Source organism: Sorex fumeus, unplaced genomic scaffold (genome assembly GCF_029834395.1).
Source record: "Sorex fumeus unplaced genomic scaffold, SorFum_2.1 ptg000123l, whole genome shotgun sequence".
Classification (NCBI taxonomy): Eukaryota; Metazoa; Chordata; class Mammalia; order Eulipotyphla; family Soricidae; genus Sorex; species Sorex fumeus.
Window position 1 is genome coordinate 4665278 of NW_026606180.1, and position 16878 is coordinate 4682155.

The 16878-nt window shown below is 55.8% G+C and overlaps 1 protein-coding gene across 2 annotated transcripts in view; it reads left to right on the forward strand.

The window, feature by feature from the left end:
• BTBD9 (BTB domain containing 9) overlaps window positions 1-16878 on the forward strand; it is a 428648-nt gene that overhangs the window by 402547 nt on the left and 9223 nt on the right. Inside the window, exon 9 of one of the 2 annotated variants that reach the window (XM_056137361.1) lies at window positions 12165-12243. The exons of the other annotated variant lie outside the window; for it this stretch is intronic. Within the exon in view, the coding sequence (XP_055993336.1) occupies window positions 12165-12243 (79 nt within the window). The remainder of the gene's footprint in view (window positions 1-12164; window positions 12244-16878) is intronic. 2 annotated transcript variants of the gene reach the window in all.

Sequence of the window (16878 nt, forward strand, 5' to 3'; positions counted from 1 at the left end):
CCAGGTACAGCAAAAATAATTAAGGGAAAAAACTTGGGGCCAGATGGTTCAAAGGACAAGAGCGCATGCTCTGCATGCAGTTCCCAGGTTCAATCCCCACACAGCCAGATGTGGCCCCAGACGAGTGGGGGCTTAAGTTCAGGCAAATTGTGGCATGATTCTCGAGCGCCTGAGTTAGGGTTCAAATGACGTGCACTGTGAGTAAGACGGGAAGCCTGTGAGGGAGAGCGGTGACCCTCCCGGGCCATTGTCCGTCGCTCTCGCTCCCGCTCCTTTCTGTCGCTCTTCTCTCCTTCCCTCCAGGCTGTGTGCACCCGTCCCTTCTTTAGTTAAAGCCTGAGGCAGGAGGCCACCGCCTCTGTCCAGTGCTGGTGTCCAGTCTCACCGTCAGGCCCAGAATTAAGGCACATTCCCCTGCTGCACCCCCACCTGCAATGGTTCCAGCACAGGGTAGGGATGGACAGCTCCTAGTCTGGACACTGCGAGCTCCTAAAGTCCACTCCGGTGATTATTTCCTGGAGCAGCTTAGAATTCGGCTCCGGAGGAAGTGCCAGCCAGGGTGTCTGGAACCCAGCCCTGGAATGCAGGGACCGAGTGCTGGCTTTCCCTCTTCACAGGAGCACAGGGGGACTTTTGTCTTAGATGTGGATCTAAAACAGAGGGCCCCAAATTTATCTGCCCTGCTACCCCTTTACAGAAAAAAAAAATCACTCAGTAGTTGTCCCCTCCACTGAAAATCTGCCTCCTGTAAAAGAACAAACTGAAAATGCCCCTCGGATACCTTTCACTCCGGAGCCCCCGTGCCCACCTCATCCTTGGTGGAATCACCCACTTTCTGAAACGCTGGTCTAGAACCAGACAAGTAATGAATTTTGTCTGAAGATGAATAATTATCTTCAACTAATCCTTCATTATTAGACAAGATTGAGCCACGGTATATTATTAAACGTAATCAATATTTATCAGCACCTCCACTAACTCCAAGGAAATGAAACCTGGAATGTTAAGGAGTGCAGCCCACCCACCTCCCTTCTAGGACCTGTGAGCTGGTCACGAAAACTCCTTCTGTCTCCAAAGGGCATTCGCTACATCTAAGTGGGACAGACTCCTTGTTAGAAAGAATGTATCTCTTCCAGAGATGTACCAGACACTTAAAACTCATTCAACTTACTTTAAATTTGCAAAGGAGAACATTGCACCTTGCAAGAAAGAATTGCCAGGCCAAGCAGTCGCGTTTGGGGCTGGAGAGATAGCACAGTGGGTAGGGAGTTTGCCTTGCATGCGGCCGACCCGGGTTCGATTCCCAGCATCCCATATGGTCCTCTGAGCACCGCCAGTAGCTCTGAGTGCAGAGCCAGGAGTCACCCCTGTGCGTCGCCAGGTGTGACCCAAAAAGCAAGCAGGTGCGCTAGAGGGGCAAGTGTGACTGACGAGGCCTCCGTCTCCGAACACAGGCGGGCCTCTGTCCTTGGGTGGACGCATCAGGTGTGTGCTGACACCCCAGCTCCCGCTGCCAGTGTGTACAAACGTGAGTACAAAGGCAGGAAGAGACACGAGTTTCTTCTTTTCTGCCTGATCCTCAAGACCGCTGCGTGTCCAACACAGCTGCTGTAGCTGCTGCTGCTGCGAGGAAGAAGAGCACGTTGGCTCCTGAGTCTGTTTATGTATTTGAGCCGAGAAAGCGCTTTTTGTTGCAAGGAGCTCTAAGTGAGACAGGCAGAGTCAGAGAATAAGAGAGAGAGAGAGATAATTATCTAAATTATGTTCGTGCTATTATCGAAGACGAATATAGTTAAATTGTAATTAAATATGACGGGCTAGCAGGATGTAAGCCAAGCTTTGGAATGCTAATCATCAATTACTGCGTCCCCTTAGGGGAATCAAGGAGCTCTATATGGCAGAGAGTGGGAGCGAGGAACTTGGGGCTGGGGGGCTGAGTGAGATGCAGAGTATCAAAACAGTCTCCCCCTCCACCGCCTCCACCCCCACCCCCAGGAACTTTCACGGGCTCCAGGCATGTCCCACGGCCACAAATTTGAGGCTCCCAGCACAGCCCCTATGAGGTGCCAGCAGGGAAAAGAGCTCAGGTCGGGGAAAGTCACGCCCAGGGCCAAGGCACGAGTGGTCCCCAGACCCAAGAATCCCTGGGTGGGAAAAATCAGAACACGAATTCGGCCCGAGAATTACGACACTGCATTGGAACCTGCCTGAGCACTGTCTACGGCAGAACGGTGACATGGACCCACCTTGTCCCGGTGGGCAAGTGTGTGAAGGAAGCCCACAGGGAAGGCGTGGGGCGAGACCCAGGGGCTGGAGGGCCTCCGGGCAGGTTCCCCCACCCCAGCTGGTGGGCTGTGCAGGAAGGAGAACCCACCGGTGCACCAGCTGGTGTCTAAAGAGAAGCCGATGTGTGATTTTCCTTGTCGTGGTGCAGGCCAGACCCTGTGTTCTCCATGCCAGCAGGGCTGTGTGCCGGGGTCGCTCCCGGGACCCTGCAAGTGCAAGTTGCGTGTCTGCCGCCGAGCCACGCCTGACCCCACGTTTGTGTTTGTGAGATGGCTGACTCAAACCTCAACCCAGTAGTAGCCAGTGGGCAGCAGGACCACCTGTGAGGCTCTCCCACGTGGCCTTTGACCCCAGCAAGCATATGCCTGTGCCCTGAGATTAAATGTGCACGAATCCCAGTGGCTGCTGATCCTGGGGCCGCCTCGTGCCCCCGAGGTTAGATGAACTCGTTAGACAGACTGGGTGACCTTTCCCTCAGCCTAGCATGGAGAGGCTTCCAGTTAAGAGCTACTGAGTGGATGGAGCCTGTCCGGATCCCCTGTGAAGCAGAGAGGAGGGACAGCTAGAAAGCACAGGACCAACCAGGACAGACTCTGAGCCCGCAACCACCTCAGGGAGTTGGGGGCTCGGGGCTGACCCTGCCTCGGTGTCTCCGGCCCGGGTGCTGGGCTGCGGGATGGCACAGCCCACAGCGGTCCCTGGCTGGGGAGAGGAATGAGCACAAGGCCCCCAATGCCTCACAGCTCAGCCCTGGGCCAGTCTCCAGCTGTGTCCCCTGCAGAGACCCCAGCTGCCTCAGGCATCCCCGCACTCGTCCGTCATCCCGTGGGGGTCTTGTCCCTTTCTCGGCCACCCCGCGTGGCACTCCTTTCCTGGCTCTGCTTTTCTATCGTTGTACGTTGGAATGTTTCCCCTCTTGACCCGGTTTGAGACCTGCTGCCCACCCCCCCGCCTGCCCCCACCCCACGCTCCTTTCTTTCCTCTCCTTTAGGGCTCTTCTACTTGAAAAGATGAGGGACTCAAAGAAAACACGTTTAACAAGGATCCAAAATCAAAAGCTTTAGACATGAACGCACCTGCACCGCCCCTTCCTTCCTGAGGGGATGGTACGCTCTCGGCCATGCGTGTGTCCTGCCCTGCCTGGGAAGAGACATGCCAGGACTTCCCTGACCAGCCCCCAGCGGGTGCGTTCAGGTCGCCCTGATGTTGCCGTCCTTCCCCTTCCCATGCTCGGGCGTGGGGTGAGCTGGCAGGCCATGGAGGAGGGCTGCGGACTCTGGGGTTGGAAGTATATGGGTGACCTGCCTCCAGCAGCGTGGGAAAGTGTGTCCCCGCTGGTCCCACATAACACACGGCCAGACTTTCAGGTTAGCACAGACACGTTCGTGCTAACCCTTTCCTGCAGTCTGGACCCGTGCTGCTTCTGCTCTTCCTTAATCCTGGCACTGAAATTCTCTCCTGTTCAAGCATGAGGCTGTAGCTTCCTTGGGGATTCATCCTTCCGTGCCCTCGTGCCCTTAAGCTACTCCTCCCCACTGTACCCTTCCCTCTCTTTTCAAGCAGTTCTTTTTCCCATCATTTACCAGTTGTTGTTGGCATTCGCATGTGACTTGTTCGGAGCTAAGCCATGGAGTATGCCATAGTCACAGTTCTTTTTTCTGTGACTTCCCCTCTAGTTTTCTATATGTTTGATATTCATTTGTTTTCTATGTACTTATTACTAATATCCCCCTTAACTTTTTTTTAGTCAACATAATTTTTTTTTTCTTTTTGGGTCACACCCAGCGATGCACAGGGTTTACTCCTGGCTCTGCACTCAGGAATTACTCCTGGAGGTGCTCAGGGGACCATATGGGATGCTGGGAATTGAACCCAGGTCGGCTGCATGTAAGGCAAACTCCCTACCCGCAGTGGTATTGCTCCAGCCCCTCAGCATACCTTTTAAAGCACTTTTTAAAACTTTGCAAAGCTGTTCCTGGTTGAGTGTGGCACATCCAACATTGTGGCATCCATCCCACCACCAGGGTCAGCCTCCCCTCCACCATGTCCCCAGACTCCCTCCAGATCCCTTCCACGCCCCCTGCCTGCCCTTGTGACAGGCGCCTCTCTGAGTTTGGTTGTTAAAGTTTGGGCCTCTTGATTTCAGTGTTGTTTGACTCTGTGGTTTGGATATTTGGCTCTGTCTTTCCATAACACCACCTCTGTACCCACTCCCTTAACAGCTTTTTATTCCTTAACTTTGATCGGGGACTGGAGCCATAGCACAGCGGTAGGGCGTTTGCCTTGCACACAGCCAACATGGCCAACTCGAGTTCGATTCCTCCGCCCCTCTCGGAGAGCCTGGCAAGCTACCGAGAGTACCTCGCCCGCATGGCAGAGCCTGGCAAGCTCCCCGTGACGTATTCGATATGCCAAACACAGTAACAACAAGTCTCATGATGGAGACGTTACTGGGCCCGCTCGAGCAAATCGATGAACAACAGGAGGACCGTGACCGTGACCAACTTTGATCAGAACAACCTGAACAAACACATAGAGTAAATGAGCTTGTTTTTTCCCCTTGGCCACCTCTTCCTCCACCCCCAACACACACCCACATACCCACACACCCTCACACACACACACACACACACACACACACACACACACACACACACACACACACAAGCATCTTGGGCCCAACTGTAGCCCCGCCCTGGGAGCCCCTCCCTGCAGTTCCATGTCTCATCCTCTTGTCCGAGTCCAGGGATTGTCTTTATCTTAGTTTAATAGTTTGTTTTGATGGCACACATTTTCTGGTAGCTTCTTCTGATGGGCTAGAGGTAACGTTTTTGAAATTTATACATGAATGCAAGTTTCTTTATGCTAATACTCGACCTAGCAGTTTGACTGGGACTCTAGTTGGGAACGGATTTTTCCCTCCATTAACTTCTAACTCCCAGTGTTGCTTTTGAACTCTCATGTGATTCTGGATCTACATCTGTGCTAACCACTCTCTCTTCTCCAGAAGCATTTAAGATCTAACTTCCTCAAAAATTCGCTTTTGTGTGGATATTGTCTCACTTATTATCATTGTTCAGTGTTCTTTTTAACCTGGAAGCATGTCCTCCAGGTGGGGAAAACATCTTATTTGCTTAAACAGTTTTCTAGCAAATATCTGAGTTTGTTTTTTTTTTTTCCTGGAACATCTGTTCATGAAACAGTAGACCTCTTTGCTTGTTCCTTTTCTCCTCTTAACCATTTCCTCCTATTTTCTGTCTTTATCATTTTGTTGGGCATCTTGGGACATTTCCTTAACTTAAGTGTCTAGTAATCTGTTGAATTATTTATTTTAACTCATGGTTTTAATTTACAAGAGCATTTTCTTTTTCTCTGATTATTCCTTTTCTTATCATTTGATTCTCATTTCAAGGGTGTAATAATACTTAGCTTTTTAGATAAATGGGCCTTTTCTCTGAAGTTTCATTCTGCTTGCTGAACTGTATCTATATTGCTTTGTGTTTTTCTTCTCTTTTGGCTCTTTGGATAACTTCCAGCAATGCTCGGGGGTTACTCCTGGCGGTGCTTGGGGGACCATATGGGATACTGAAGAACCAACCCAGCTCAGCTGCGTGCGAGGCAAACGCCCTCCCCGCTGTGCTATTGCTCTGGCCCCATGTTTTGAGTTTTTCTTTTCTGTTTGCCTTCAGCGTCTCTTTGAATATTGCCTGACTTTCCACCTTAAACATTACGAACAGAGAAAACTGGCTAGAATGTTTCCTCATGGATAGGTTTGCGGCTTCATTGGAGGATTTCGGCAGGGATTAAGCCTTCCTGGGGAGACCCCTGCCCCCTGGTTCAAATCCAGTTCACTCACAGGCCGCCTGTTCCTTCTCATAGAACAGGATTCCCATGTGTACGGCCCTTCTGTTTCCATTCCCACTTGAAGCTTCCTTAAATGTGTCTCCTCCACAGCGTGCCCCTGAGCCCACATCATTTTCCTCCTCTTCCATGGGGCTGTCGGCTTTTGAGCACAGTCTGACACAGCACTGGTCCTGTCTGGTGGATGGTTACACCAGCACCTTGGGGTGGCCGGGGTGATCCAGCACTCAGGCCCAGACAGTACTGCATTTAATGGCCAACCCATTCTGCCTCGAGCCCCCTGGGCCTCCCGAACACCTCCTGGGAGCCCCTACATCTGCCCCCTCCCCCCAAAACACCAGCAGATCTGTAGTGGAAGGAATGGAGGGAAAGAGGAGAGGCCACTCCGTACATAGCACTAGGTCTCCTCTGGGGCTGGTTAGTCTCTGGGCTCCTGCTGACTAGTAAGGCAGGCCAGAGTGGCGTGAGAGCTGCGGGAGGCAGGCAGGGGAGGTGCCCCGTGTGCGGCCATCACTGCCATGAACTCCACAGTCTCTGCTGTGCCCCCCAGGCCCAGAGACCCTCCAGAAGTATCCAGGCAAACTCCCTGCCTCCTGGGGCTGGAGCTATAGCACAGCGGGTAGAACGTTTGCCTTGAACGCGGCTGACCCGGGTTTGATTCCCAGCATCCCATATGGTCCCCCAGCACCGCCAGGAGTAATTCCTGAGTGCATGAGCCAGGAGTAGACCCTGTGCATCACTGGGTCAAAAAAATTTAAAAAAATTTTAAAAAATCACCTCCTGTGGTGGTGTCCCAATGTGTCTCAGCTGCCGGCAGCTCCTTGTTCCGGCCCCTGGGGACCTGGGGACTTGTGTCCCTCTAGGATTCCTGTGGCGTGGCTCTGCCGTGTTCTCCCCGCGCTGCTGACGCAGACAGAGCAGTTCACATTTGCTCTGGGCCGTGCATGTGTGCTGGAGCCTGGACATAAGTCACCAGGGGCCGGAATAAGGAATCTCCAGCAGGTGAGATGCAGTGGGACGTGCCCTCCTCCGTTGGCAGTCTCTCCCGCTCCCCCCAGACAGCCCTGGGGTGCACCCGCAGCGCCCACCCCTTCCGAGGAGGCAGGAAACACCTAACAGCAGCTGTACCCTTGGCGGACAACCAGAACGACTCTGGCCGGATGGCCCCGCCTAGGTGCATGGCTGGGTTGCGTACAGCACCATTGTGTGCTCTGCGTGGCTGTGCTCGAGACTGAGAGACCCCTGCACGGCCCCCACACTCAGGGGAAACTGAGGCCTCAAGGACTCTCATTGTCTGAGGTCAGCGTGTGACCCACTTACGTTCACTTTCCCACCCAGAGAGCTGGTAGTAACCGCCTGGTCATATATACGATCATATATACTATTCCGGTCGTGGGCGCATCCGTGAGGTGTGGGTGACACTCGGTGACCGGGTGACGGGAGTAATCGGTGCTTCCGCTCTCCATTATCAGAATGTTCTTGCTGTGCCCTTTGGTGGGAGAGAATAAGCCCGCAGTCATTAAGTCCGGCTTCTGCTGTTGACTCTGCAGTGCAGCTCGGGCTGTTGACACAGCGCGCCACTCTCCTGCCTCAGTGCCCACCCCGCGTGGGGGGCTCTTCAGAAAGCCAGCTCGGCTCTGCGGGGTGGGGGTGGCTTCTGGAAGGCAGGTCCCAACCCGCTTTATCACCACCTCTGAGCAGATCAGCCCTCACCCGCACCCTTCCTGCATTATGGCATTTAACACGCATCTCTCTGCATCAGCTGTAGAGGTGGTTTTAAATTGCTTCTTTTTCTGGCTTGTTTAATTACTACTATGGTAACAACAATTTTTTCCCTTCCTTTTTTTAAACGTCATGTATATATAGTATTTCAGCCTCATTACAGGTTAAATTGAGTTTTATGGGTGGGTCTGGGAACCATATTAGAATTTATAGCTTTATTTTTCTGGAAGAATTGCTTCCAAGTGTCAAACAACCAATTACAAGGGAAGTTTTGGAACACTGTCAGTGTGTGAGGTGGGACCGAGGGCTGCTTGCAGGGCTCTCTAATTAACTTGCGAAGGAGAGCCAGTCTTCCCTCAAAGACCAAAAACTTCTCAAGGGCAGGTGTGGCCTTGTGCCGATGCCCCGGCTGCAGTGGGCTTGGAGTCACCGCCCACATGCCCTTTGTCCACGCCCGCTGTCCTCTGCATCCCTTGAGAGCACGGGCAGCCTCAGATGAGGCAGGAGCAGCTGTTGGAGGAGGGAAGGGTTTTAGGTGTTCTACCGGAAGAGGCCAGGGTTCTAAGTTTCCTGCATTTGGAGTCAGTGGCCCCACGGTGGCTTATGTGAGGCCTGGAGGAGAGAGACGGCCACTTTCTCCTTATCTGCTGGGAAGGCCAGGACTGACAAGGTCTGCATGAGCCCCAGCGGGCGGGCCTGAGTCCCGCCACGCCATGCCTGACGCCCACTTGACCTCCAGGTGGAGTTGATCCCCACCACCCGATTTCCCGGGGAGCCAGGACTCAGCCTGGAGGACTTGTTCTCTGCAGGAAAGGAAAGTCGGGCCTTCCCCAGGTCTTGCAGCTCTTTGTCCTTCTCACAGAAAAGAACTTCAGGAGGAGATGAGTAAAAAACAGATTTTATTTGGAGGTTTTGAGGAAGAGAAGGAGGGAGAGAAAGGGAGGGGAAGTCCCGTGCCCAAGGGAGAACACAGGCTTCCCCGAATGTGGAGACAGCCCCGTGCACATCTTGAGGGGAGATGCAGGCGACAGTGCTCGGCCACGGGCCCAGCGGCAGGCAGGCTCGGCGGCATGTGCACACGCTTCCTTTGCTCAGGGTGGTTGTACAGGGCTTCCCAGGCTGCCCGGCTGGGGCTTCTACCTCACAAGAGTTCTTTGGGAGTGTTGCCTTTCCCTGGCATTGGTTGCTGCTTGCAGGAGCGTCTCTCAGAGCGGGGTCCAGCCCTCTGTGCACCTGTTGGTGCCACCAGGTGAGGGTCTTCTCAGTTCCTCTCAGTTCCTGTGTTTGCACGGTGGGCTTTTCTTTTTCCTTTTTTTTTTTTTTTTGGCTTTTTTGGGTCACACCCAGCGATGCACAGGGGTTACTCCTGGCGCTGCACTCAGGAGTTACTCCTGGTGGTGCTCAGGGGACCATATGGGATGCTGGGAATCGAACCCGGGTTGGCCGCATGTGCACAGTGGGCTTTTTGCAGCCTTGAACTGCTGGTTTTATTACTTCCTCGGGATTCCATTGCCATGGGGCCCTTTGCTGTCAACCTGCCTCATCATACGTATTCACCTGTGTCCCTTCGTTTTCTTTTCCTGGCTCTGCTCAGGGTCTCACCTGTGGATCTTGGGGAACCATATGTGATGCCAGGGGTCAGACATGCAAGGCAGGTGCCCTACCCTTTGGATCATCTCTCTGGCCCCAGAGAGTTGCTCTTACCCTCATTTTACAGATGTGGAGATGGAAACCCAGGCAGGGCTCAGAGCTGGCGGGAACACAGAACTGAGTTTCAGTCCAGGCCCCCAGGCTCGGAGGTCAGGGACCTGCCCCTCTGTCCACAGTCCCTTGGCTCCCGAAAGGCCAAGGTGGCCTCTCCCCCACCGCCTTACCTCCTGTCACCCAGTGGTCCTCTCGCCTGGAAGTGCTTTGTGTACGGTGCTGGCCTCATCCCTACATTTCTTGCCATGTGTCAAAGAACCTGGGTAGAAGGGTCATTGTTGCCCAGTGTCATTTATTTTTGGGGGGGTGCGGGGCAGGCACACCCAGCGAAGCTCAGGGGTTGCTGCCTGCTTCCTGATCATATATACAATCTCCTCGATTCAAAAAGCACCAAAGGTCTCTTGAAATTTTTCTCTCCAAAGCTCGGCAAACACTGAGGGACGGCATGGGGGGGGGGGGGCGGGGGCGGGCCTTGGTCTCATGGGACCAGCTCCAGACCCTCGTGCTGTGCAGGGGCGGGGCGGGCTCGAGCCGAGAACACACTCTGACGCCTGTCTCTGTCCATCCGCTGGCCTTCTGGGGACTGTGTGCTGGGAGAGGCATGTGTGCTCCTGGGATGCAGACGGGGCCCGTGCAGAGCCCCTGCGGACTGTGACAGCCGCAGTGTGACACAGGGGACCGTCTCACTCCCCTACTCCTGTCCCCACCCAGCGGCATCTAAGGACGGTGGGTTGGAACCCCGGATCTGGAGGGGGAGGGACGCCCATGACCTCACGCCGACCGACTGTCCTCCTGCTCGTCCACGGGTCTGAGGGGTTGGTATCCAGTTCTCCTGAAAATGAAATCATATATTCAACTCTCAGGCTGCGTTAGTGAAAATGAACTCTAATGGAATTAGATATTAATGCAGTGTAATGGAGGACTGGTATTAAATTGAGGCCTTCTGATCTTATTACTCCACAACTGCTCCCTCTGCCTAACTGCCGCCCTGCCAGCCTCCCCGGGCGGAAGGGAGGGCCCAGGAGGCCACGCCCAAGCCCACCCTGGACACTGGGAGGGGAGAGAAAAAGTGGGGTGACGAGAGGGCCTGGTGGGAGAAGGGATTGGCATAGGGCAGGCGAGGCCTCACTTCTTCCTGCCTTTGGAGCGGGTGGGGCGCCCCCGGGCAGATGCTGGGCTTCTCCCTGGCCCCCACAGCCCCAGCCCTGGGGGTCTCTGGCTCCTGACAGGACAGATTTTTTTCTAATAGACATAGAGCAAGGAAGCTGAGAGAAGTAAGATCTTCACTGTGTTTGATCCACTCCCACTACCCTCTCTCCACTCCCACCCATTTGTAAAATTGATGCGACCGGTAACCACCGCCCCTCCCAAGCCCACTCAGACTCGGGGTGGGCTCCCCGAGGCTAGCAGCAGGAGCCGCACTCCCCCGCGGGCCTCCTGGGCGCTGCAGCCTCAGCAGCAGCCCAGTGGGGGCTTTGGGCTGGGGGTGAGGGCTGGCCCCCACTGAGCGCGCCCCTTCCCGTATGAGCGATGGCTCTTGGGCGGCCGGAGCGGTTCTTCCTTCGCGGTTTGCAGAGGCTGTCTGGAGAGGCGCGGGCTGCACACAGGATGGTAACGGCTTTTTAATGACCTTCAGGGGCCCGGTGTCCAGGCGGCAGTGAATCAATCTCAGTGGGAGGCTCCCGGGAGGGAGAAGATGGAACACCTGAACCAAGGGGGGAGCAGCCTCCAGTACATCCATTTGCCGTGGTCGCATTCCTCGGTAATTAGACAATTGCAGGAAGCAGCTTCCCGGCACCTGGCGTCTCCCTGCGCCGCGAGCTGCCGATTCTGGAAGGCACCGCTGGCGCTTAGAGCACGGGCCTCGCCGCCCCCGGCACACGCCTGAGCGGCGAGCGTGAGGCTGGGAGGCCCTGCCCGGGCTGGCCCTGCCACTGGGACATGGGGCGCCCCGAGTCTCAGCTGTCCCCGGGGGAGCACTGGGCAGCAGGAAAGGAGGGCGTGTGGGACGGGGGCAGGGGTGCTGTGCATGTGACCTCGCGTCTCTGGCCCCGCTGCAGGGACCCCCACGCCCCCCCCCCCTCACTGCCCCCCACACACATGCCTGTGACCCCACAGCGCCCATCTGGAGGTCACTGTTCACCCCAGGGTGGCGGCTGGTTTTGTGGGTTTTATGTTGTTTTTGTTTTTGGTTTTTGGGTCCCACCCGGCGGTGCACAGGGGTTACTCCTGGCTCTGCACTCAGGAATTACTCCTGGTGGTGCTCAGGGGACCCTATGGGATGCTGGGAATCGAACCCGGGTCAGCCCCATGCAAGGCAAATGCCCTGTTTGCTGTGCTATTGCTCCAGCCCCAGGTTTTGTGGGTTTTACGAACCCCACCAGTGCCTGTCACTTTTCTGTTCGGCCGCGCTCTTGGCCCTCGTGGGCTTGGCCAGCACGCCCGTTCTCAGCGTGGGCGCGGCTGTATCCCCAGGCCACGTGTGCCCCGCAGACAAGAGCCCCTGCAGCACAGGTCTCCCCACGGCCAGCCAGGAGCCCCGCTCGGGCAGGGCTGACTGCTGCTAACCAAGGCTCGTGCTTCTCTCGCAGGTCCTGGCAGTCGGTGAGCTTCGAACGACAGCCTGCCTCCTTCATCCGCATCGTGGGGACGCACAACACGGCGAACGAGGTAAGGCCCTCGGGAGCACAGTTGGGAAGGCCCCAGGCAGGCCTCACTCAGCTGCAGTGTCTGTCCTCCCGCTAGTGGCCAGTGGCCCAGCAGCGACACAGGCGCGCACCACTCTGGCCGGGGGTCGGGGGGCTCTCCTGTCCTTCCCGGATGCTCCCCCAGCACGCGGGAGCCAGCTCCTCCGGCTCTGCTGATTCCTCCCAGGACCGGCCACTGTGGAGACCTTGAGGGGTCAGACAGCTCTCGTGTCCCCTCTGCCCCAGGGACGGCCTCCTGAGTGCTCCCTCAGCCCTGGTCAGGAACCAGCCCTGGGGTGGTCTTGCTGTCTGCTCAGTTCTACAAAGCATAACCTGAGTGTTTCGGGCGACCTCTCGGCACTTCTCCCCGGAGGCCAGCAACCAGAAGCTTGCTTTATTTATTTATTTCTATTGAATCTCCGTGGGATACAGTTACAAAGCTTTCATGATTGAGTTTCAGTCACACAGTGATCGAACACCCACCCTTCCACCAGTGCACATTTTCCACCACCGATGTGTCCCCAGCAGTATCCCTCCCACCATCCCCTCCCCACCCCGCCCCCTGCCTCTGTGGCAAGACAGCTTCCTTCTTCCGCTCTCTCCTTACGGGCATTAGGGTTTGCAACGCAGATACGGAGAGGCCATCACGTTTGGTCCTTGGTCTCCTTCCAGCACCTGTCTCCCATCCCGAGCGAGCCCTCCGACCATCGTTGCCTCAGTGGTCCCTTCTCCCTCCCAACTGCCCAGAAGCTCTTTCTTCTTGGACCTCATTGGAGGGGGGAGGAGGGATGAATCCCCCCATTCTGGCAGTGGCTGGCACCTACCCTGACCTGCCCCCCCCACCACCACCATCCCCTGGGCACAGGAAGAGAAGTGCCGGGGGCTGTTGGGTACACACGGGGGTGGGGGGGACAGGACTTCCGGAAGGGCCTGGGCGAGTGAGCCCGCCCCCCGCACAGGGGCCTGTGGGCTCCAGACGCGAGGGCCCCCCCCTCCCCCGTTTCAGCTGAAAGTGCTCCACTGGTCCGTGACTTTACCTTTCCTGTCCCAAAGGGTGAGGGACAAGCTGGTGGCAGGGCCCCATCCAGCTCCTGCTGTCCACCTCGTGTGTGTCCCCCTCTTGTGCAGTGTGAGCACCGACTGTGTGTCCAGCGAGTGCCCCAGAAGGAACTGCAGGGCTCAGACTGGAGGCGATGGCAGAAAGGACTCTGCAGCTTCCCCTTGTCCTGTTTTGCTCCGGTCTCCCGGGCCTGTCACCAGGCGGCTCTGCCGTCTCCCCCCAGAAGGGTCCAGCTCAGAGCCCCCCTGCCCGTCTTTGAAAGGGAAGACGTTGGGGGGGGGGGGGTGAAGTGTCACAGCAGGGTGGAGACCGCGGGACTCACATGCCCTTGTGCCCCGTCTTGCCTTCCCAGCCATCTCCTTCACTCTGCCCATGGCCACTGTCACACCCACTCAGCAGGGAGGGCCAGCGGGCGGGGTGTGGGGGCCAGTGGGACCCCCAAGCTACGGCCCGGGGGGGGGGGGGAGAGGCTTGGCGGAAGGGCACATTTCCACTTTCTTTTCCTTCTTGTGTGTGTGTCTCTTTCCTTGGTGCTCTGGAGACCCCGTCACTGTCACTGTCCTCACGTTGTTCGTCGATTTGCTCGAGCAGACCCAGTAACGTCTCCATTGTGACACTTGTTACTGTGTTTGGCATATCGACTACATCACGGGGAGCTTGCCAGGTTTTGCCATGCGGGCGAGATACTCTCGGTAGCTTGCCCGGCTCTCCACGAGGGGCGGAGGAATCGAACCCGGGTCGGCTGCATGCAAGGCGAATGCCCAACCGGCTGGACTGTCGCTCCAGCCCATTTTATGTGTGCTATATATACATACAAAGTACTCGCAGCTGCATGCTATCTGGTTTTTGCCTCATTTGTGCAGGTGACAGATATCGTTTAGCTGACCACTTTCTTTCTTCTCCCCTTTCTTTCCCCTCCAACCCCCTCACTTTTTTTTCCCCCCGCGGGGTGACTTCATCTGACAGTGCTGGAGACCCTGTGGCAATTTGAATTCAAACTGAGACCAGTTTCCGTGCTTGGAGCTGCCTCTCCCCCCTTACCCACTTTGTGAATGAAGGCTCCACATTTCCAGCTGGCGCTGACCCTGGGTTCACGCCAGGGTATGGACACGGCGGTGGGCAGAGTCAGTCCCCACCCACAGTGAAAAATGAAACACAAAACCAAAAGCTTTGCCAAACCTCTGGAGCCCATTAAGATGTTTCTAACGCTTAAAAAATATTTTTTTTGAAATGAAAATATTGTGATGTTTCTATTCAGTTTGTCTTTCTGTTTATAATAAAAATGACACACAGTCTGTTTCAGAGAAGAGCTTATGCACAGAAGCCTCAAACTTCCCTTACTTCTTTATTTCCAAACAAACTTGAAAATTATAAAGATAAACCAGTCAATACTTGGTAAAAGATAAGATTGACCAATTCTAAACATCAATTCCTAAAAGCGTTTTTCCCTTTTTTGATGATGTAACAAAAATAAAATTGAATCTGCATTTTAATATATATTTGATCTTCAAACCAAACATATTTTTAAAGTCCTGCCAATAAATCCCAATTTTCTTACCACTTAAACTATGTTAAATTAATTATGTGTGGTGCTTAGTAAATTGAAAACCAATTTAAATTTATCTTTCCATAACAGTATATCAAGCTAAAGTAAATATACTTTATTTGCCATCACTTTTTCCTTTTCTAATGCATGCACCCCCACTCCCGCCAGAAAATATGCTTTTTTCCCCTTAATGGGCCCCTGCGGGGATGAATTACGGCAGAGGAATTGCTTAGTCAGAAGGGCTGAAGTGCTGGGGGGTCTGATTAGCATCTCCATGCAGTGTGCCCTCACCCACATGCATCTCAGCGCCAAAATGGAGGATAGTTCCCCACCCAGTCTGTCGTAGGGGTCTCCCAAAACCATCTGTGCAAGGGGCCCAGCCATGCTGGACTGGCCCGTTTGGATGCGTTTCGTAGAGGGTCACTCGCTAATTAACTGTGATCTGCCCCGTTTAGCTGATGAGCAGCTTGCTCAGCTGCCTTATTGAGTCAGTTATTGATCAGGAGAAAAGACTCCGTGTAATGTTGCCAACTGGGACCTTCTTCAAGCAATACAGTGAACACTGACCAAGAGAGTAAAGAATCCGAAACAGTATCATTCTCCGTGCGGAAGGAGGCAGGGCCCTTGGAGTCACCGGGCATGGCAGACACGCCCTCCTAGAGAACGCTTAAAAAGCTAGCTTTTGTTCTGATTACTTTTATTTTTCTGTACGGGGGGTTAGGAAGCGTGTGCTCTGCCCGACCACGGAGAGCGTGACTTCCTGAGTGCAGCCTGCTGGTTCCGGCCCGGCCTGCCTCAGAGCAGGGGGAACTGGTCACGGTCACCGCAGAGCTAAGGAAACTGCAGCGCTTGGGCCAGAGAGGGCAGACTTTGGGGGCGGGGGGGATGCGAGGATTGGCATCTCTGGACCACAGCAGGAGGGACTCGGCCTGGGTGGGGCTCTGGAGGCACCCTGCCCCGTGACTGTCCGGGGCCAGGCCTGTGGAAGGAGGCTTCTCCCAGTCTGTCGCTGCAAGTTTGCCACGCGACCGCGTCAGTGGCTTTGTCTGGTGGAGCCTGGCCCGTTCCCTTCACCCTGACTGCTGGCCATCTGGGGACTGCGCTCGTTCCAAGGCCCCTGGAGGGATCGGGCCTGTGGGCCACGGAAAAGGGGGGGGGGCGTGGTGAATTAACTCTGCCACTTGGCACAGGTGTGGCTCCGTGAAGCTGCTGACCCACCCTGAGAGGAGGGTGGAAGCAGGGCCTGCGGGGCAGGCTTGGAGGGTCCAGGGGCATTGAGGAGGTGGTGTGGCAGCTCTGAGCCCCAGCCTGGGGACTGCGCAGCCTCCCCCAGCGCCCCGTCAGGTGTGTGGCTCCTGCCACCTGCTGATCCCCGGCCAACCTCTGCGGGTCCAGGTCTCCCTGCTACCTGTTGGGACACACCTTCCATCTTCCAGCGTTCCCGCACCTGGCTTCTGTCTTGGCTTCCTCCGGAGCACCACAGCCATGAGTCCATTTTATTCTGCTGGCCCATGTCTGACTCCTGTGGACCCCCCTGACTCCGGCCTCGCACTAACCACACTGCCGGCCTTCCTCTGGCATCTGTCCTGGCAGCCCTGGTCACTCAGTTCACCTTCTCGGAGCATTCTCGGCGTGCGCCCCCGCCCCCGCACCCTCCCTCCCCTCCTGCCTGGGTGCTCTTTCCCACACTTCTGCGTCCCCCACTGGTGCTGTGCTTGGCCCTGGGGGGCTTCAGGCCTGCCACCCCTGCCCTGCTCTGGCCCATGCCCGCCTGGAGGTGAGATCTGCCTCCCCGACGTTCCTCGGCCACCTCCCGGTGGGTTCAGCCTGCCCCCCACCCCCTTGGCTTCCTTCAAGCCCCTCTGGTCTCACACAGGCCCCACAGGCCCAGCAGATCTGCACTGCCCACTCAGCCCTCAGGGCTCCCTCATCCCTGGACCCCCAGCGGGACGCGTCCCTAAAGACAGGAAACGTGGAGGCGCCCCTCTTCCGCCTTAGAGAGAAGGCCCCGT